The sequence below is a fragment of the Wyeomyia smithii genome, chromosome 1 (assembly GCF_029784165.1).
Source record: "Wyeomyia smithii strain HCP4-BCI-WySm-NY-G18 chromosome 1, ASM2978416v1, whole genome shotgun sequence".
Lineage (NCBI taxonomy): Eukaryota > Metazoa > Arthropoda > Insecta > Diptera > Culicidae > Wyeomyia > Wyeomyia smithii.
The window spans coordinates 113,957,776-113,980,414 of record NC_073694.1 but is presented as its reverse complement, the minus strand read 5'-3'; the positions used below and the strand labels follow the sequence as shown (position 1 = coordinate 113,980,414).

Sequence of the window (22,639 nt, the reverse complement as noted above, 5' to 3'; positions counted from 1 at the left end):
CAGTCGCTGTATGCTACTGATGCATTTATTCTGTTACAGCCTTTTGGTGGCTGGAGACGCTTGTTTTTGTTGTTGTTGTTGTTGTTAATGTTTAGCGATTATGGAAAAGTAAGGTGTTGAAACTGTTTGATTAATTCTTCATACATCTCTCAAAGCATCCATGGAAATCAAAGCATCGCGTTTGGACATGAGTAGTGTAGTTACATCTGCCAACGCGGTTAGCACTTTATGTTGCGTAGCTCGCGTCGCGGCGGTGGTGTACTTTGTCCGAAGCTAACTAAGATTTTCGCATCGCTAAGTACAGGTCGGACTCGATTATATATAGTCTCCGATTTTTTTCCACTATATATAATCGAATTTTATATATAATCGAATCAGAGAAAAAATGTTTTTTATTCATTTTACATGAATGTTTTATTATTTTCGAATAAATAGGAAGAATTTTATTTTTGACTCATCCCCCCAAACACAAATTTGGAAAATCTATACCGAGCGTCTAAGCAGAGTGATTCAAAAAAGCAAAAGAAATAATTATCGGTTTCCGTTAGACTCTACTAGAAAACACAGTTCTTATAAAATTTATACATATATCTTGTTATTCCTGGTGTAATTGCTGTCGAATGGAAAGACAAAGTAAGATCAGTATATATTGATTTGTCAACTCGTTTGTTTTTAATTTCTCAAATTTTTTAAAATTTTCAAACTATTTATTTATTTTTCTAAATTTCTTAATTTCTTTTTTTATTTTTGAAATATTATAATTCCTTCTAATTTTCAAATTCTTTTAAAAAATTCAAAGTTTTTAAATTATTTTTTATTGTTTTCTATTTTTTTCCCTTTCTATCAAGCGTATCGTACATTTGAAATTTAAAAAAAAATTTGCTGCTCTATATACTGCCGTTCCAATCATAGTAGTCCCATGTTCTACACAAACCTCATGCACGCTGGGACAACTATGCTTGGAACGGCAGTATAATCGAGTTTGAAATTATATATAAAAGAATCATATACAGGTATGTTCCGTTTTTGGCAACACGCTTCTCGATTTTCAGTTGCCAAAAATGGAACAGTGCCAAAAACGGAACATTTTTTTCTGAGCATATTTTTGCTTTTTTTATCATTTTGAATATTGGTAAACAACATTTGAATATTAGTTAGACATTACATTCACCCTAAAGTGTCTTTAATTTTGTCTCACGAGTGGAAATTCAACTGATCACTTAAGGCGCATCGAAGGATTAGTCACATATTTTCTTTTTCTTCTTGTCCTACTGCTGAAGAGTCATTGGGTATTATTGAGTGAAATGCTCAATTACGTTTGAGAGAGGTAGCTTTGTGAAAGAACTTTTGTTATTATTCGATCTTTTGAAGTAATTTATAACCAAATGAATTAAACAGAATATTCCACGGAGCAGCGTCCAAAGTATGTAGAAAGATAACAACGTGGAAAAACAGTGCTGTTTGTTCTTGTAGCATTTTTATCTTCAAAAATTAAAATCGCACAAAAGGCCGTAATTGATAATTTGTTATAAAATTTTGAGTAAAGCTAGTCGATTATCTTTATCTTAAGAAATATTATTCACCAAATAAAATGTGAAGAAATATTTTTTTATATTTTCGTGATTCAATGTTCGCAATGTTTCGCATCAATGTTGTTTTTTTTTCGAAATTGAGGAAATTGGATGTAACAAATATTTTATAGCTTACTTTTTTAATGAATTTTTTTTCGAAAAACAGTATTTTTTTTGTCTTGTTCTACATTTTGTTAAGTAATTTATGTTTCTGAAGTTGGAGACAAAACATTCATTATTCATATAAACAAGAAGAAAACATGGAAATTATCTTTTATTTACAAAAAATTGCATGCGTTTTTCTTAAACATTTTTTACAATCTTGAATTGTCTATCTACAAAACTAGTGTCTAAAAAAATCTGAGATGACCTTTTTTTTCAAATCATTTTTTTGGTTTTTCATTGTTTAGATATATCGATATATGAAAAAGAGGTTCAAACTTCAGACCTTTTCAAATGATAGTCTGGATGAATTTTCAATAAAAAAAGTATGCAAAAGGAAACAAAAGTTGCCAAAATCGGAATGTGCCAAAAACGGAACATGCCAAAAACGGAACTTACCTGTATAATCGAGTCAACATATAATCGAGTCTCTATGTAATCGAGTCCGACCTGTATATCATCGGCCTAACAGATAGATACTTTAAAATTCGATAGTTTCAGGAGGCTAATTTTTCACGTCAATTTGTATGCGAGAAATTCTTTTTCGTTATACATTAATAGTGTTCTCCATACATTATTGATGATCCTCTTCATGCAACAAACATCAATTTTGAAGTCCGCCTGCTTCGCCTTCGCCTTAATCCGCTCCTGGGTACCAGAAACAACTAACAACTCACAACTAAAATTGAACTAGTTTCAACAATTCAATTTAGGTGGCCTCTAATGTTTCTGCCAATTCAACCAATACATCACAGAACTATCAACTCAATTGTAGAACGTGATTTGTCAGGGCATCAGGATTGACATTTTCCACTATTTATGCATAACGAATCAGAAAAGGAAGGAAAATTAGCCTACTGATAACGATGGATATAAAAAGAATAGAGTGTATATCGGCCTATCTGTTGGGCCAATGATATAAGCGAAGCAAGAATCTGAATAAGCTTCGGAAAAGTATAAATTACAGCCGCGCGCAACGCAACATATGGTATAATGCTAGCCGCGTTGGCAGAAGTAAAAACACTACTTGTGCCTGTCGGCGCTTTGCGACGTATAACTACGACGGACTTCAGCATTTCGCATGAAGAAATATTCAAACTATATCTCCACCTCATTTGTTCTCAAGCAATTATCGCTAAACATCAACAACAACAACAAACTTCTCCACCAAAAAATAATGTGCATCTGTAAGCAGTGCCCCAATCCCATCCGATACAGCGAAAAAAGCATTCATCGACCGTTTTTTGACCGTTCAGACAGCCAGTCAAGAACCAGTCAAGAACGAGAGAAACGAAAAAAAACACGCCACATGCTGCCGATCATACTCTAGTTTGCTCCGTTCAACATACATTGTGAATGATCGAGCGAGAGAGTTTTAAAATCGGCTTCTCCGAAACTGCGGTCGCTATCGTTAGAAAAAAAAATCGTCACACGAAAGAAAGAGAAAAACTTTTTTTCGTTCAACCGATCGTTTCTGCCGTTCAAATCAAACGAAAAAAGCATGTGCATTCATCGCAGTCACAATCAAATTTCGATCCCTTCTCAAGCACTGGAAATGACACGTGTCCCGAAACCTCCAGCGCGCCCAAGCGCTTTGGATCTATCTCTATGTTCGACGTCGCGTCGGTTGGATTGCACATGGAAGGTAATCCTCGATCCCCACGGTAGCGACCATTTGCCTATTCTATTTTCAATTACTAACAGGTCAACTCGCACGCGACCAATTGATATTCCGTATGACCTCACACGGAATATCGATTGGAAGTTATACGGGGAAAAGGTTTCAGAAGCTGTCGAGTCGATTCAACATCATTCACTACTTGAAGAATACAACCTCCTCGCGGGCTTGATTCTCGACGCCGCGTTGCAAGCTCAAACGAAAAATAACCCGGCGTGACGATCAAAGAACGGCCTTCCACTCCGTGGTGGGACCAAGAGTGCTCCGATGTCTACACGCAAAGATCCGAAGCGTATTTGGCCTTCCGGGATACAGATAATGCCGACTACTTCAAACGTTATTCGGAGCTTGATACCAAGTTTAAAAGCTTGGCTAAAGCAAAGAAACGCGGATATTGGCGTCGGTTCGTAGACGAGCCGTCGAGAGAGACATCAATGAGCATTCTTTGGAAAAGAGCCCGAAGAATGCGGAATCGCGTAACGGTCAACGAAAGCGAGGAGTCTTCAAGTAAGTGGATATTTGATTTTGCCAGGAAAGTATGTCCGGACTCTGTTCCTGCGCAAAACATCGTTCGCGATGCGTCTCCGGGCCACGACGCGATAGAATCACCTTTTACGATGGTAGAATTTTCATTCGCCCTCTTGTCCTGTAACAATAAAGCGCCTGGGTTAGATAGAATCAAATTCAATTTGTTGAAAAATCTACCCGGCAATGCCAAGAGGCGCTTGTTGAACTTGTTCAATAAGTTCCTGGAGCAAGACATTGTACCGCAGGATTGGAGGCAAGTGAAGATGATCGCCATCCAAAAATCAGGGAAACCAGCTCCTGATCACAACTCTTATAGACCGATTGCAATGCTATCCTGTATCCGGAAATTGATGGAAAAAATGATACTCCGTCGTTCAGACCACTGGGTCGAATGAAATGGTCTACTATCAGATACTCAATTTGGCTTCCACCGTGCCAAAGGGACGAATGATTGTCTTGCGTTGCTTTCAACAGATATTCAGCTGGCGTATGCTCGCAAAAAAACAAATGGCGTCTGCGTTCTTGGATATTAAGGGGGCTTTTGACTCCGTTTCTATTGACATTCTTTCGGGTAAACTTCACCGACTAGGATTTTCTCCAATTTTGAAGAATTTTTTGCACAATTTGTTGTCCGATAAGCACATGCATTTTACGCATGGCGATTTGGCAACTCTTCGCATTAGCTACATGGGTCTTCCCAAGTTTAAGCCCCCTTCTTTACAACTTGTATGTGAATAACATGGCGAATGGCAAATTCATGCTCGATAAGACAACTTGCAGACGACAGCGTGGTCTCTGTTACAGGAGCCAAAGCTACCGATTTGCAAGGACCATTGCAAGATACCTTGAACAATTTGTCTGCTTGGGCTTTACAGCTAGGTATCGAATTCTCTCCGGAGAAGACTGAGATAGTAGTTTTTTCTAGGAAGCATGAACCTGCTCAGCTCCAACCGCAATTAATGGGTAAAACGATTTCTCAGGTTTTGGTACACAAATATCTTGGTGTCTGGTTCGACTCTAAAGGCACCTGGGGTTGTCACGTGAGGTATCTGATGAAAAAATGTCAACAAAGAGTGAATTTTCTTCGTACAATAACCGGACAATGGTGGGGAGACCTTATAAGGTTTTACCAAGCAACGATATTGTCTGTTATTGAGTATGGGTGTTTCTGCTTCCGCTCCGCAGCAAACACACATTTGATCAAACTGGAGCGAATACAATATCGTTGTTTGCGTATCGCCTTGGGTTGCATCAAATATCTTAGAATAACAATATAGTTCACTCTCGAATTTCCCATATATTTCCGTGAAGACAGACAGGAAACACCCCCTCTTGTGGTGAAAAAGGTAACTAAACTCATTGCACAGTGGTACAGTAAGGCAATTTAGGCGGACATGAGCTTTTCGTTGCGATTTTGGTTTGCGGTTTAAAGCCATAGTTTTTGTAGAAAGTTGTTTCTTATACATAGTCGTCTATTTTTGTGCAAATGAAAATTAGGGTGGTCCTAAAATCAACGAACTAGAAACAAACTAACTTGTTTTTATTTGCATTTATAATTGTAAACATTCTTTGGCAAACTTGTAGATCAACTAATTCTAAGTAACTTTGTAAAAAATTTTCTTGTAGACATTAAATTTGGTTTCCAAAAACATTCTTTTCGCTCTGTTTTTTCAATTCAAATTTAAAAACAAAGTTTTCTTCGGTAACTTTAATCAAAAATACGCCAATTTTGACGAAAAAACATTGTCGATATATTGTACAGATGAAGCGTTTTCACTATTTCTATTTTAAAAATAGGCCCTTCTAAAATATTGATGTCTCCGTTAAGGGCAAACATAAATAATATTTTTTGGTATCATTCGAAAGATCAAATATGTATATTGTGAAGAAATACCGAAAGTTGCTTAAAATTAGTTGATCTATAACTATGCTGATAAAGGTATACATTTTTTTCGCAAATAAAAAAGTTAGTTTTTTTATTTAGTCGATTTCAGGACCACCCAATATTTTTATTTGCACATAAAAAAATAGACTAAATATAAGAAACAAGTTCTTAGAATAAAATTTTACTCTAAAACCACAGAATCGCATCGAAAAACTCATTCCGCCTACATTGCCTTACTGTACCACTGTGCATTGTTGTTGAATTTCTGTGAGCGTGTGACATTCTCACACACGAAACTGAATTTACTCAATTTTAGATTTCATACTTTCACAGAAAAAAATATGTTGTAGATTTCGTGCGTATATTGTTTGTATGTAAAACTTACGCCATTCCGGGAGTTAAATATTGATAATATAATAGATGTAGCTTATCGAGGCACGAAGAAGAAATATTCAAATAATCAGGCCACGACGTGTAAATGGTAAACTAATCCCAAGTTGCTATAGACGTGGTTCCCTGTGTAACTTCACTAGCTCAGATCCATCACGGGAAGCAACTACGAAATGTGCGGCCGTCAAGCTCAAGCTTGATAATCAGGCCACGAAGTGTACAATTAAATGAATGTTTCAATTACCTCGTGGAAAAGATAAAAAAAAACCGCACAATGGTTGTCAATAGTCGTATATGGTTGTTGTGCAACTCTTAGCTTAGATAACACTTGAATGTTCTATCAATTTAACAATTTAAGTATGGATAGATATAATGTTGTAATTGGTTTAAAAGCTTTATTATATTATATATAAAAGATATTCAACAAAACAAACATAATTAGTGACAACAACTGTTATGCAAAAACTGTTATTTAATGTTTAGTTTTCTTCGTTTTGAAAGTATTTTTTGTTTTTTTTTTAACCCTCCGAATTTTTTGCTCTCGAGTTCTAATCTTCGTATTCATCACTTGCAGCTTTGCTTTAACCAGCATATTTATGTATTTACTTGCTGACCCGGCAAATTTCATCCCGCCTATTTTAGTGTTTAATTTAATAATTTTCAACATTCCAAATTCATTGATTTCTTGCTATTTGTTTATATCGTTTGAAATTATTGGTTTTATCGGAATGACAACATCCTCGACTTTTGCCTTTAGTACATCACCTCTATTCCGAAAACACTCATATTGGTTGGTATTCAGTTATTTTCGTTGTTCTCCAGAAACTGAAAGTGGTCATCTTCAAATTCAAGATGGTGTCCAGGGTCAATGCTTGGCTTCTATACTTTATTTCGATTACGGAAATATTCATATGCAGTAGTATTCGGCTGTTTCCCAGAAGTTGCCATCTTACAATTCAAAATGGTGTCTGAGGTCAATTTTTAGCTCCATGCATCATTCTGGTTAAAGAAACTTTCATATTGGGTGGTATTTGGTCCCTTTAGGCTATTCTCCAGAAACCGGAAGTCACCACCCTGGACTTTAAAATGGCATTTGGAGACAATTTCTGGCCCCTGAGCGTCATTCTGGTTTAAGAAACACCAATAATAGGTGTTATTTAGTAATTTTCGGCTGTTTTACAGAAACCGGAAGTCACCATCTTAGAATTCAAAATGGTGTCTGTGGTCGATTCTAGCTCCCGTGTATCATTCTTGTATCGAAGCATCTCATATTGGATGGAATCGGCCGGTTAAATAAATACCCATATTGGGTGGTGTTTGGTCATTTTCGGCAGTTTCCCATTCACCGGAAGTCGTCATTTTACAATTCATAATGTTGTCTGAGGTCGATTTGTACCTTCAGTGCATCATAACAATCCCGGAAATACCCATAATAAGTGCTATTTGGTCCTTTGCCACTGTTGTTTAGGAACCGGAAGTCGCCATATTGGATTTCAAAACGGCATTTGGAGACAATTTCTGGCCTCTGAGCATCATTCTGGTTAAAGAAACACCCATATTTGGTTGTTTTTGGGTCATTTTCGGCAGTTTTCCAGTCACCGAAAGTCGCCATTTTACAACTCAAGATGTTGTCTGAGGTCGATTTGTGGTTTCAGTGCATCATCTTGATTTCGGAAATACCCATATTGGGTGGTATTTGGTCATATCTCGCTGTTTCTCAGAAACCGGAAGTCGCCATCTTGGATTTCAAAATCGTATTCAGAGACAATTTCTGGCCTCTGAGCGTTATTCTAGTTAATGAAACATCCATATTAGGTGGTATTTGGTAATTTTCGTCTCTTTTCCAATCACTGGAAGTCGCCATCTTACAATTCAAAATGTTGTCTGAGGTCGATTTGTGGCTTCAGTGCTTCATAACAATCGTGGAAATACCCATATTTAGTCATTCGCCGCTGTTTTTCAGAAACCGGAAGTCGCCATCTTGGATTTGAAACTGGCATTTGGAGACAGTTGCTGGCCTCTGAGCGTCATTCTGGTTAAAAAACACCCATATTAGGTGGTATTTGGTCATTTTCGGCAGTTTTCCAGTCACCGGAAGTCGCCATTTTACAACTCAAAATATTGTCGGAGGTCGACAAACGTACAAACCGTGGAACACTACCCATAGATTGCCTCATACATAGGCGAACTTTATTATTATAAAATATTCGGCCGAGTCCACTTCACAATAAAATCTGCATTTTTTTCAGTGTACCCATTAGGGTAATATTATTGTCAAAAGTTACTCTTTTTCGCATGTCGTGTAGAACAAAATCAGAAGTGGCGCACCTAGCGGTCGAAAAGGTGACTAACGCTTCTGTCATTTTCAATTTGTCTTCATAATTTCACATAAGTGAACTATATTGGTATTTAAGATATTTGCTTCAACCCTGTAGGATCAAATTCCAAACACCTAAACAAACTGAAAGGCCATCCGCCTCGAACTAACAGCACACAATTACATAATAGCGAAACACATGTGTCACTTGCCTCCCAAGCGACCATAAGTTTTTTTTTAATATGGAGCATGTTTTGTGAGGAATTAATTAATCTACTATATAAAAATGGAATTCCGTAACGCTTGATCTTATTGCCTCCGTCTCAGTTGTGTACAGTCACCACCATCATTTTAAATCGTTCTAGATCAAAAAATAAGCGGTGACATGTGGGTTTTTTTACATGAAAATGTTTGTTAACGTTCAGGACAGACATTTGGGGTAAAATCAAAAGTATCTGATTACTAAAACTTGAAATTTTATTCACAAAACTACGTAAAACAAGCAAAAATATGACTTTTTATACTGAATTTGCCTCTAAATCAAAATTCAAAGCGATGACATGTGAATCTTTATTCATTAGAATTTTTGTTAACGTTCAGGAAAGACATTTGAGGAAAAATAAAAAGTATATGATTACTAAAACTTGAGATATTATCTACAAAACTACGTGAAACATGAAAATTTATGACTTTTTATGCTGAATTCGCCTTTAAATCAAAACTTAAAGCGATGACATGTAATTTTGTTTTTATTAAAATGTTTGTTAACGTTCAGGAAAGACATTTGAAGAAAAGCAACAAGTATCTGTTTACTAAAACTTGATCTTTTATTCACAAAACTAAGTAAAACTTGCAAAATTATGACTTTTGCCTCTAAATCTAATTTCAAAGCGATGACATGTGATTCTTTTTTCATTAAAATGTTTGTTTATGTTAAAATATAAAATGTATGTTTGAAGATGATTTTCTGTATACAGCACAACAATATTGCAGCCTTCTAATATCGTTCTCGATCAACCAGATTAGTTGAGAAAATTCACTACCTATTGTTTTTTGCACATTTTGCATGTTGTAGGATAAGTACAACGATACACCGTGCCCCAGAGCTGAGTCGAAAAAAAATTGCAGTTCGAAAAGATTCTCGACATGATCGGGGATCGAACCGGATATCACAACCGTGTGTTGGCTCCCAATCGTCATCGCTAACCACAAAGCCACGAGGACCACAGACAGCATACAGAATACAGAAAAATCACCTTAAAATACTTTTTTTTAAATTAATACGTATTATACGTATACATGCGAAATTTTGACTTTTTATGCGCAATTTGCCTCTGAATCAAAATTCAATGATTTGTTTTTTTTTCTTCAATAAAATGTTCGTTGTTCTTGCAACATCTACAATTTTTTTTGCAGAATAATCCATGTCTCGAGCATAAACATTTTACATTTCTGATATTTTCGTAGTTTTGTGAATAGTTACATATTACGGCATTCGATTTACTTTTGTACTTTTGAATTTGAATTTGATTTTTATTAGAGAGCCTTTAACCAGAAGGTCATTCAGCTTTTAACCTTACTGTTTTACTTTTTTTACGTTAATACAAATTAGAACTCATGGGACATTTAGCTGGAGGACAGGTTACGATTCATTGGTTTGAATATCGATTAAGAGGCAGCTTAAGCATAAAAAATCTTTTATTTTCTTATTTTCTACGAAGTTTTGTGGATTAAAAAATGGCGACCTACCTAACCGGGTAAAATTTCCTGAAAATGGGTTTCAGGAAAATAACCTAAAGTGATATTTGGCCCACAATTTCAATACTTCCGAAAGTGGAACTCCATACGTCATTTTATAGCGATGACACGTGTTTTTTTTTCATTACAATGTTTGTTAACGTTCAGAAAAGATATTTGAAGAAAAATAACAAGTATCTGATTACTAAATTTGATATATTATTCACAAAACTACATGAAACATGCAAATTTATGACTTCTAAAGTGATATTTGGCCAACAATTTCAATACTTTCGAAAGTGGAACTCCATACGTCATTTTGAAATCCAAAATGGTGACTTCCAGTTTCTGTAAATCAGCCCAAAATCACAAAAAACAATCCAATGTTACCACTGACGAAGACGTTCGACACCCTTCTTAAAGTGATGATGGAAGTATAAGATGTAAATTATATTTTTGAAGTGAGTTGAGCTAATGCAGCAATGAAATATAAAAAAAATCTATCTTTGAAACCTTTGAGCCCGAGCATCGCCGGGAACGTTCAACTAGTTACTAATATTTATTCAGAATTTTTACTGTGTGTTCTGCCACAAACGGTGACATATCAACACTATTACATATATTTTAAGGTTTATTTCATTAAAACCAATTACAATGCTTCCGCAGTTAAGTGAATATAATTGTAGGAAAATTGTGAACCTTCTTGTCAAGAAAAACCTAAATTAATCCACCTAGCGGTCAGACCCAGCTTTTCTCATCCAAACTTTTATTTGTAGAAATAGATTTACATGAACGCTTCAATCCAATAAATGCATATTCACTCTTTAGGTTCTAAAATATTGATGTTATAATCTGTACATATAAAAATGCAAGCCGGTCTGTCTGTCTGTCTGATCCATATAGGTTCGAAAACTACCGAACCGATCGACGTAAAAATTTGTATGTAGGGGTTTTTGGTGCCGGTAAAGGTTCCTATGATATTTTGAGACCCCTTCTGGAAGGGAGGGGTCCCATACAAATGAAACATAAATTTCTGCACAACTCAAGAACTAACCGGGTAAATGGAACCAAATTTAGCATGGTACCGTCTGCCGGTGTGAGATTGTGCCAAAAAAGGATACATTTTCGTTTCTTAGCTTGTAATGTACACATTTAGGCAATGAGTTTGATCCAAATCACGTCAATGCACACTTAAATGTTTAGTTAACGACTGCCGCAAATATGGTTAAGTTACAATGAACTATAATTTTGCTAAAATTAAATGAACTTTGGCCTAATCTCACCCCTTCTATGGGGTGAGATTGTGCCAAAAACAAAAAGTTGACTTCAACACCTGAAAAATGAACAGTAGTGTATCTACGAATAATTCACATAAATAACATGATAAAACAGTAAATATAGGGTCGACCATGAACAACGTGGACTATTAAGGGGCTGTAGGGGGTTGACCAGAAACTAGGTTTCATATGAATTATAGAAAAATGTATGACTGGATCAAATCGATATCTGGAGTAACCAGTTATGAGAACGTGGTTTATAGACAGTCTCCATACATATAGTGGTGTCTCCAGGTAGCTTAGAAAGAGAAAACGTTAGGACATAAGGCCTGAGAAGACTTTTCGTTTCAATTGTTATACGTCATTGACCACTGTATTTTCCGTTGGAGATCTCAAAACCGCTGGAAACGTACCCACAACCCTCCTTCCTCGCTGGAAAAGTCATCAGTTAATATAGAATCGGTGTACAAAATTTTGTTACATTCCATAAGTAATATCAGTCAGTGTAAATTTCCATCTAACATTTGTTAGCTTACTGTTCTCAATCTTTTAGTCATTATTTCAAATAATACCTTGGCTAGACAACACATCCTATGTAAACAATGCATGTGTTTTGGTGTATACTGATAAAACTTTGTCGTAAATATGAATTCCGTACATTGTACCGTTCATCACAGCTTGGCACAATCTCACCCCAAAAGGGCTAGAAAAGTGTACAGTTTGGAAAAACATTATTTTCTGAGCCATCACAGATTTAATGCATAATATTTCCTCAACACATTCAAGACGACATCCTAACGTACCAACTGAGCAGTAAGTTGATGAGGTTTCCCGAACGGGTTGGTTTGCCTTGGACATTTTTGGATAACGTTATTTGCGCATGTTTTTCACCCTGTACTTTGAAATATTATTTAAGTGAAACAGTCCACTGATATTATCTATATTTTATTTGAAGTTGTGAATAAATATGTCACGTTTCATAAAGTATTGAATTTGGGGTATTAGGTTCTAGAAATCTCAAGTAATTTTACATACAAACATTTCCCGTTTTGGTTCAATCTCACCCCCGTGGCTTAATCTCACCCCGGCAGACGGTAACAAATATGCGCATAATGGTTTGACACGCCTCCCTTCTCTATCAGGTAGGGGTGCCATACAAATAAAACACAAATTTCGCACAGCTCGAGAACCAATCAAGAAAATACAACCAAGTTTGGTATGTGAATGTTTTTCGAGGTAACAGATATGTCCATAATGGTTCAACGCCCCTCCCTCTTCTGCAAGCGCATGTTTCTGCACAAATTTCTGCACATCTCTCGAACTAATCAACTAAATGGATCCATATTTGGCAGGTGAATGTTTTTAGTGGTTACAAATATGTTTCATAATCGATTTCAGGCAACATTTTCAATTGTAAGATGGTAACTTCCGGTTTCTGGAAAACAGCCAAAAATGGCCGATTTCCACCCAATATAATAATATCCGGATCTAGAATGATACACAGGAGCTAAAATCGACCACAGATACCATTTTGAATACTAAGATGGCGACTTCCGGTTTCTGAAAAATAGCTGAAAATGACCAAATACTACCTAATACGAGGGTTTCTTCAACCAGTATGACATTCAAAATCCAGAAATTGTCTCCAAAAGCCGTCATGAAATATGGGCATTTCCGGAATCGTAATGATGCACTGGAGCCACAAATCGACTTCAGACAACATTTTGAATTGTAAGATGGCAACTTCCGGTTTCTGGAAAACAGCATGAAATGGGCGATTCCCATGAAATATGAGTATCTTCGAACCAGAAAGATGCACAGAAGCTAAAAATTGATCACAGACATAATCTTGAATTTTAAGATGGTGACTTCTGGGATCTGGCAAACATCCGGAAATGACCATATACCATTCAATATGAATGCTTTCGGAACCAGAATTACACCCAGATGACAGAAATTGATTTCACAGGCAAGTTTAAAGTCCAAAATGACGACTTCCGGTTTCTGAAAAACAGCCCAAAGTGACCAAATACCATCCAATATGAGTATCTCCGGAGCCAGAATGTTGCAAGAAGCTAAAAATTAACCTCAGACACAATTATGAATTGCAGGATGGCAACTTCTGGTTTCAGGAAAACAGCCAGGCTGAAATCGACCACAGACCCCATTTTGGATTCTAGGTTGGCGACTTCTGGTTCAAAAATCGAGGATGTTGTCATTTCGATAAAACCAATCATTTCAAACGATTTGATCATATCCTATGGCCGACTCGTCGTGCATTTGCAAACACATTGCAAGGAATCAATGAATTTGGTACGTTCAAATAGTACGATATCACATTTAAATTATGTTGAGGCCACATATATCGATCAAAGCAGGTTTAGTTTTAAATAGTCTTTCAATTTCTTGTAATGTAATCTCTGAGATAATAGATTTTCGTTGTTCTGTTAACAATTTAATACATAACGGTTGCTTAAGTTCGATTATAATCAAATGAAATGGGAACGTATAGGGCAGCCAAACTTTGAAACCACGTGTTTAATCATAATTCATCAGTCAACCCTTAACTAGCCCGCCCATCTGATAATAATATTGATCAAATCGGTTGTGTAGTTTTTGAGATAATGAAGTTTCGTGATTTTCACATTTCGGTACATTCCAGACGAAGTTACAGTTCGATCACAGTAAAATTTATTCATTAGGGTGTTATGAGGCAGCTAGATTTATTAATTGACACTAATTTGGTGGAAAACGGGTCAGCCATCTCTGAGAAAAGTGAGTGAGTCCAAGTAGTCTTCGGAATATGTTCCTTTTCATAGCTGGATTTCACATTTTTAAACATAACAGGTGTCCGATAGCTCTTAAGGGTCCGAAGTTGGTTGGATGGACATCAGCCAACGGTGAAATGAAACGGCTTCCAGCCAAACGTATTTTTCCAGCACTCGCGGGGGACGGGATTTCACATCGGTGAAGAATACACTTTCTTTAATTTACACCAACACCGTGCTATTACTATTGCTTTATTAGCTACTTTACTTAATTCTAATGAACATACTAAATTTTATAGAGCCAGTAACGAATCAGAAGAAAAAATCATCTGCGCTAAGCGCTTTTTTAGAATCGAACCCAAGCCAAAATTAACCGCGAATTAGAATCGCAGCCAGTTGATGCAGTTCCTTTTGTCACTCGGTTGTCATGAGCTACTTGCATCGCGCCGGGGGGAATACACCCGCTCCAATAGGGTGGGTCGCCAACATCCTCGCACCCCTGAAACATCCCGTGTTTCAGCCAACTAGTAGCTCTGATTCAATTCATCGTCCTCTGTTGCCATCGGTAAAATGCATATTTTGTCCAACGGTCTATTCACTATCCCGTTCGCCGTACGAAAGGTAACTACTCTAACCACCCCGTCTCGCCCTAGGTGGGTTTCAATGATTCGTGCAATTCTCCAACGTGTGGGTGGTAGGTTATCATCCCGAATTACTACTAAGCTTCCCTGCGTGATTTCGACTGGCGGTTTCCACCACTTTCCTCGTCCCTGAAGCTGATTAAGGTATTCCGTTCTCCACCTACGCCAGAAATTTTGTAGCCCTTCTTGTGCCGCTTCCCACATGTTAAGCCTCTCATAATTTGTGTGTGTATAGTCTGCTGATGGAATGGATTGAAGCGCAGAACCTACCAGAAAATGACTTGGTGTAAGCGGTTCCAGATCTTCGGGATCATCTGACATTTGATTGAGTGGCCGTGAATTCAAACAACTCTCGACTTGCGTCAAAAGCGTTGTCATATCCTCGTATGAGACTGTCGAGTTCCCAAGCACCTTGAGAAGATGTGTTTTCGCCGACCGTACAGCAGCCTCCCACAGGCCACCGAAATGTGGTGCTCCGGGTAGAATAAACTTCCACTGCATGCCCTCGTCCGCGCACTCCATGGCCTTTTAGTCTTTAGGTTTTTGAGAAGCTCCTCCATCTGGTTTCTGGCTCCAATAAAGTTTGTGCCGTTATCCGACCACAACGTGGCACACTTTTCTCGACGTGCGGTGAATCTTCGCAAAGCCTGGATGAATCGTGCCGTCGAAAGGTCTGTTACTAGCTCCAAATGTGTTGCCTTCGTCGTGAAGCAGGCAAAGACAGAGACATACGCCTTCATCGCATTGCGACGATATCCTTGTTTAATATAAACTGGCCCAAAATAATCGAACCCTGTGGACGAAAATGGTCTCGCCATCGTTACACTCGATGCCGGTAAGTCAGTCATAAACTGCTGAATCAATTTGGGTCGCATACGGTAGCACCGCATACATTGATGACAAACTGTTCTCGCTACATTTCTTCCGCCCAAGGGCCAGTATTGAAGTCGAACAGTACTCAATAATAATTGTGGACCAGCGTGCATAAGTTTCATATGGTAGCATTGGAAGAGCAATTTGGTAAGCAAATGTTTTGCGGGAAGTATAATAGGGTGCTTCGCATCATCAGACTCTCTCGATTGTCCTAACCTCCCCCAGACCCTCAATAAACCATCTTTCGCAATGAAGGGATTGTACCAACGCAGGGGTGATGAACGTGGTACGCATTCTTTCTTCGCCAGTGCCTTGAGCTCATTGGGAAATGTTTCTGCTTGGACCCTTGAATGACTTTGTATTCTGCCTGTCGAAGCTCTGCTGTTGTTAATGGTCCATCCTGTCGATTTTCTTTACTTCTCAGCCACCGATTGCTCAGGTTTTGCCGCCAGTATGCTGTTCGTCGAACTAAAGCGTTGTAATTGGAAAACTGTGTTAAATACCATTCAAAAAAGCTAGGATTTTGTGGAGCCACCGCCAACACCACATATCTATTCTCCTCTTCCAGGTTCTCAGGTGACAGCGTCTGTGGTATCGGCGAATGTTGCGTACCTTTGGATAGCCATTCGGGTCCCATCCACCATAAGTTGTTGTTGATAATGTCTTCTGGCTTAACTCCCCTAGACACATGTTCCTAGATTATGTTCCCCGGGCACATGATTCCAATGGCAGTTTTCAGTCAGCAATTGATTCTTGGACACGCGATTCGCCACAAACGTTTTCCAAGTTGAAGGTGTCGCAAGCAACCAACGTAGCACTGTTGTTGAGTCAGTCCAAAAGAAAACTTCTGCCAAACACCTGACTGAGTCTCTCACCTTTGAAAACAATTCAGCTACCATTAATGCACCCCGCAGTTCCAGTCTGGGGATCGATTGGGTTTTCAACGCTGCAACTCTGGCTTTTGACGATAAAATTACAACCTTAATCCTACTGGAAGAATCTTCGGTACGCACGTACGCGCAGGCTCTGAAAGCCTTTTCAGAAGCATCCGAAAACATATGTATTTGGATACAAATTGGATTGCATAGCATAACACAACGGTCGATACGCAGATTATTCGAGAGCGGGATTTGTTGGTGAAATACCCGCCATTCTTCCTCAATCCTTGTTGGCAATGGGAAGTCCCAAGACATTTCATTCCCCTCTTGATCTTCCTACCGCCAAAGTAATTGCAAAAAAATTTTAGCGTGAGTGATCACTGCTCCGATAAGTCCTAACGGGTCGAATAGAGTGGCTATTATTGAGAGAATTTTCCTTTTCGTAAAGTGTACGTCCGGTGACAGAGGCGGTATGTGAAAGCGAAACCGAAAAATATCTGTCTTCGGCATCCAAATTAAACCCAACGTTTTAACCATGGGATCAGGGTCTAGATTAATTCCATCGTCGACCTGTATAGAGAGGTCTTCTGCCGGTAAACCTTCCAGCACGGTCTCACAATTAGAAGCAAATTTCCGTAACCAAAATCCACCTCGGCGTAACATCTCCAGCAACTGCACTCGCAGCTCTTTAGCTGTATCTGGATCGTTCGAACCTGTTATCACATCGTCCATATAACAATCCTTCCTAACTGATTTCGAGGCCAGTGGGAATCGATGCTGCTCATCTGAAGCCAACTGCATAAGTACCCTAGTTGCCAAAAATGGTGCCGGCTTCGTGCCATACGTAACAGTCGCTAGTTCGTATATTGAAATCGGAACGTTAGGTGAGGGACGCCACAAAATGCACTGAAGCCGCCGATTTTCGGGGCGAATTTCGATTTGCCGGAACATCTTTTCGATGTCGGCGACTACCATAATCTGACGTGTACGACTCCGAAGTATAATTTAGCGCAAATCTTCCTGAATAACAGGGCCTACCAGCAAACTGTCGTTCAAAGAAATATTGGTAGATGTTTTTGCGGAGGCGTCAAACACCACCCGCACCTTAGTAGTTGTGCTGTCTTACTTCACCACTGGGTGATGTGGGAGGAAGCATCGCTTAACGTTCGCATTGTGTTCATCGGGTATCATATGCATGTGGCCCATGGATTCATATTCGCTCATGAAGGCTGCATATTGCTCTCGCAGCTTTTGATCTCGTCCTAAACGTCTCTCCAACTGCATGAATCTCCGCTCTGCTATAACATTCGAATCACCAAGCTGGGATAGCACCTCACTATTCCTCGGATAGGACACCGTGTATCGACCAGAACCTTGCCGTTGTGTAGTTCGTGTAAAATATTCCATGCACGTAGCCTCCTCGGGAGAGTGATTGTAATCTTGATCGATGTCTTCAGTTTCCCAAAACTTTTCCAGTAAAGTATCTAGCTTATTACTGATTGCGAAGTCGCAAATTACAGACTTAATAGGACTATCCACCAAACATTTGCCCGTAACAACCCAGTCAAACACCAAATCCACCAATGAAGGTAAGGTATCCCCTAATCGGATTTTACGACTAGTTATGAAAAAGTCGAAAAAGGCTTCAGCTCCCAACACCAAGTCAACTGAGCCACCTTTGAAAAATGTTGGATCTGCCAGTTCGATCTCGCTGGGTAGTTCCCATTTATTTATATCGACCGATGATGAAGTCATTTGTGCAGCGATTTTCGGGAGAGTGTACATATCCATTGGCTGGGAGAAATCCGTAAATCTCGAACGTACTTTCACAGTAATTTTGCCCTGGGCCCTGGTAGCCAAACCTTGGATGCCAACGACTTCAACCATGCATCGGTGTTCCTTAACCGTAAGTAGTTTCCGCACTCTATTGCTGATTAAATTGCATTCAGCAGCACTGTCCAACAATGCTCTGGCATGAACCTGTTCACCTCGATCATCTTCCAGAGTGACAATCGCAGTGAGCAAAAATACACCCGTCGATGAACCAACCGCTGCGTTGCAGGCCACCCTGCTAGTAGTCGCCAAGTTGACCACTTTGGATTCAGCTAGCTCTTCACCCGAAGCTGTCGGTGACGGTTTTGGTTCATTATTCACGTTCGGTTTTTCATCGGTTGGTTTACCCTTGAAGCACACTAGCGTGTGATGTTTCCCTTGCATTGCTTACAAGTAAATTTGGAACTGCATTCTCTCGCATGATGACCACGGCGAAAGCAATTTCGACACAGAGAACGATTTCTAAGTAGTGCATCTCGGTCGGAAACGATCATTTTTTTAAACGATGGGCATTGATAGAGAGGGTGATTATCCGAGCAGCAAACACATTTACTGCTACCCGATGACTGTTGAATCGATGCACTGTATACCTTAACCGAGGTTGGTCCCTTTGGATGTTAAGGTTGTACATATTCTACCTTATGTTCATTGGACTTGCTGGGCAATGATTCCAGAATTCTGACTCTACGTTGTAAGAACTCAAGCAGCTCCTTAACCGTATCCGATTCCTTAGACGAAGAAAATTCCTCCCATGCTCTACGCGTGCCATGATCCAAGCGCGAACATAGAAGATGAACCAATTGCATATCCTTATAATCAGCCTGTTGAGGGGTGACTTGATCAAGTGACTTAATAGTTTTTTCGAAAGTATCCAGAAGGGTATGTAACTCATTAGCCGATTCTCTCCTAACCGTTGGTAACTCGAAGAGAGCTTGAACCTGTCGTTTGCGGAGAACCTTCGTATTTGAATATCGCTTCGTTAGTAATTCCCACGCGACAGTATAACTTGCCTTAATAAGAGGGAGAGAATCTATAACCGATAGCGTTTCCCCTTCTAGCTGGCTACGCAAGTAGTGGATCTTTTCTATCTCAGGAAGATCAGTCTGCCAATGAATTAGTGACGTAAAGAGATCACGAAACGTAAGCCATTCGTCTATTTTGCCACTGAATTTTGGAAGGGTAATTTGGGGCAACCGCACATGAGGGGTGGAGGTGGGGGGATTATCGAGAGAGCGAGTAGTCTGATTTAATATGGTTTGATCACAATCTTCCCTTTGCTTACCTATGAGAAATGTTTTTAGCTCGTAGAACCGATTTTCAAAGTCGATGCGATCCTTCACGAAACTGTCCGTATCGGCAATCGATTCTTCGTGGGACTCAACGTCGTTATTAGCCTCGTTCATTCTGTCCCACATTCGATCTAGCTGCTCCAGTCGTACGTCGAACTCCGCCAATTTCGTATCATCCCGGTGCTGTTCCATAAATCGACACATATTGCCGGGCCTTGTATAAACAGTTCCGTGGGGTTTCCTCTAGTGATAAACCGACGCCAATTAGAAAGATGGCGTCTCCTGCTGGGCAATCCGTAATTAGCTTTAACTTCTTATAGCGATGACTGATGTCTATTGGATTGGGTAATTGGGTACCTTCATCCGGTTCGAAGGACCAGTTGTCCGATAGCTCTTAAGGGTCCGAAGCTGGTTGGATGGATGGATGGAAATGAAACGGCTTCCAACCAAACGTATTTTTCCAGCACTCGCGGGGGACGGGATTTCACATCGGTGAAGAATACACTTTTTTCAATTTACACCAACACCGTGCTATTACTATTGCTTTATTAACTACTTTACTTAATTCTAATGAACATACTAAATTTTATAGAGCCAGTAACGAATGAGAAGAAGAAATCATCTGCGCTAAGCGCTTTTATAGACTCGAACCCAAGCCAAAATTAACCGCGAATTAGAATCGCAGCCAGTTGATGCAGTTCCTTCTGTCACTCGGTTGTCATGTTTGTACTGAGCTACTTGCATCGCGCCGGGGGGAATACGCCCGCTCCAATAGAGTGGGACACCAACAACAAAGTAATAGTCCGATGGCAAAACAAATCGAAAATCGGTTCAGCCATCTCTGAGAAACATGAGTGAGATTAAACAGTCTTCAGAACACGTTTCATTTCATAACTTTTCAACCACAAATTCAATCTATATAAAATTCAAAAGTTAAGGGTATTTCGAGTAGCCCGTTCATTTGAAATTAATTTTGTTCAAATCGGTTGCGTAGTTTTTGAGATAATGATGTTTCATGATTTTTACATTTTGATACATAACCTCTAAACTAAAAATCCGATTACAATAAAATTGAATAGGGTCTTATGGGACAACAATACCTTTCATTTGCAATTAATTTCATGAAAATCGGTCCAGCCATCTCTGAGAAAAGTGAGTGAGAATAAAAATCTGCACATACAGAAAATGCTCAGTTCGTCGAGCTGAGTCGAGTGATATATGCCATTCGGCTCTTTGGAGCACTTTTATACTTTCGGTTTTGCAAGTGATTGCTATACCTTTCTAGGAGAAAGGCAAAACGAAGGGGATTTGAAATTAAACCTTAACCTAACCTTACTCCTATCTTACTGACTAAAAAGTGAGCTAATCGTTGTAATTGAGGATTGCAAATTGATAATTTGGTTTGACATATTTTTTAATGTTTCCACATTAGTAAGCCTGTGTAGTTCATTCGTGCTAAACCAGTGAGGACGCTTCAATATTATTTTCAGAAGTTTGTTCTGAATCCTTTGAAGCATCTTCTTTCTGGTTGTACAACAACTTGTCCAGATGGGGACTGCATATAACATTGCAAGTCAAAATATTTGTTTATAAAGTTTATTATTGAGACAAAGTCTAGAATTTCTGTTGATAAGAGGATACAAACATTTTATATATTTATTGTACTTTGTTTGGATATTTTCAATGTGTTCCTTGAAGGTGAGATTTGCATCATAAATAAGCTCTAAATATTTAACTTGGTCAGACCAATTTAATATTGCTCCGTTCATCTTAACAACATGATTATTGGTGGGTTTGAGAAAAGAAACTCTTGGTTAATGGGAAAAAATAAGCAATTGTGTTTTTGATGCATTAGGAGAAATCTTCCATTTCTGCAAATATGAAGTAAATATATCGAGACTTTTCTGCAGCCTACTGCATATGACACGAAGGCTTTTTCCTTTTACGGAAATGCTTGTATCGTCACAAAACAGAGATTTCTCACATCCTGATGGTAAATCAGGAAGATCAGAAGTAGAAATATTAGATAAGACTGGGCCCAAGATACTTCCTTGAGGTACACCAGCTCTAACAGAACAGTGCGGTCTTTCAAGTAGCTTTGTATCATTTTTGTGATGTAAAGAGGAAAACGGAAATTGGACATTATAGCTATCAAACCTTTATGCCAAACACTGTCGAATGCTTGTTCTATGTCTAGAAGAGCAGCTCAGTGGAACAACCTTCAGATTTATTAGTACGAATCGAATTAGTTACTCTAAGTAACTGATGAGTAGTTGAATGACGGTGGCGAAATCCAAACTGCTCATTTGCAAAAATTGAATTTTCATTGATATGTGTCATCATTCTATTAAGAATCATTCTTTCGAAAAGTTTGCTTATAGAAGAGAGTAAACTAATTGGAAGATAACTTGATGCTTCAGCTGGATTTTTTTAGGTTTTAAAATTGCAGCGACTGGCATTTTCCCATTTTGAAGGAAGCGACCATTAGTTATTTTCATTCTTTACTGCTCGCCTTCAGCGACCCGCAATCGATTGCACTCGAAGTGCAAGGATCATATTTCATACCCGGCTAGGTTCGGCATACACAAAATTAACTGACCTAGCAATAAGAAATTTTTTTTGAACAGTTCAGCAGTGGTTTTCCTGTAGTCTTTTGTCACCCTTACTTATAGTCTTTTATCACCCTTACTCTTACGTTAATATGTAAAACTGCAATAATTGTAAATAACACAGTGCAACAATTTTTTTGCCTTGGCTTCTATGTATGATTTTTTGATGAAGTTTGATGCGAAAATAAATTCCCCCGAGTTTG

General features: G+C 38.6%; 3 protein-coding genes across 3 annotated transcripts; all 3 read right to left on the bottom strand.

Annotated features, from left to right (window-relative positions):
* Positions 1-14,837: 14,837 nt before the first annotated feature.
* LOC129717103 (uncharacterized) lies at positions 14,838-15,476 on the bottom strand. The gene has a single exon (XM_055666948.1). The coding sequence runs from the start codon at positions 15,474-15,476 to the stop codon at positions 14,838-14,840; it is 639 nt and encodes a 212-aa protein (XP_055522923.1).
* Positions 15,477-17,827: 2,351 nt separating this feature from the next.
* Positions 17,828-18,922, bottom strand: LOC129717102 (uncharacterized). The gene has a single exon (XM_055666947.1). The coding sequence runs from the start codon at positions 18,920-18,922 to the stop codon at positions 17,828-17,830; it is 1,095 nt and encodes a 364-aa protein (XP_055522922.1).
* A 233-nt stretch (positions 18,923-19,155) lies between these two features.
* On the bottom strand, positions 19,156-20,031 carry LOC129717101 (uncharacterized). Its single transcript, XM_055666945.1, has one exon. The coding sequence runs from the start codon at positions 20,029-20,031 to the stop codon at positions 19,156-19,158; it is 876 nt and encodes a 291-aa protein (XP_055522920.1).
* Positions 20,032-22,639: the final 2,608 nt, after the last annotated feature.

What these genes read in the sequence shown, in the direction of transcription:
- LOC129717101 (XM_055666945.1), bottom strand. Translation starts at nt 20,031, where the DNA reads ATGTGTCGATTTATGGAACAGCACCGGGATGATACGAAATTGGCGGAG.
- LOC129717103 (XM_055666948.1), bottom strand. Translation starts at nt 15,476, where the DNA reads ATGGAGTGCGCGGACGAGGGCATGCAGTGGAAGTTTATTCTACCCGGA.
- LOC129717102 (XM_055666947.1), bottom strand. Translation starts at nt 18,922, where the DNA reads ATGCAAGGGAAACATCACACGCTAGTGTGCTTCAAGGGTAAACCAACC.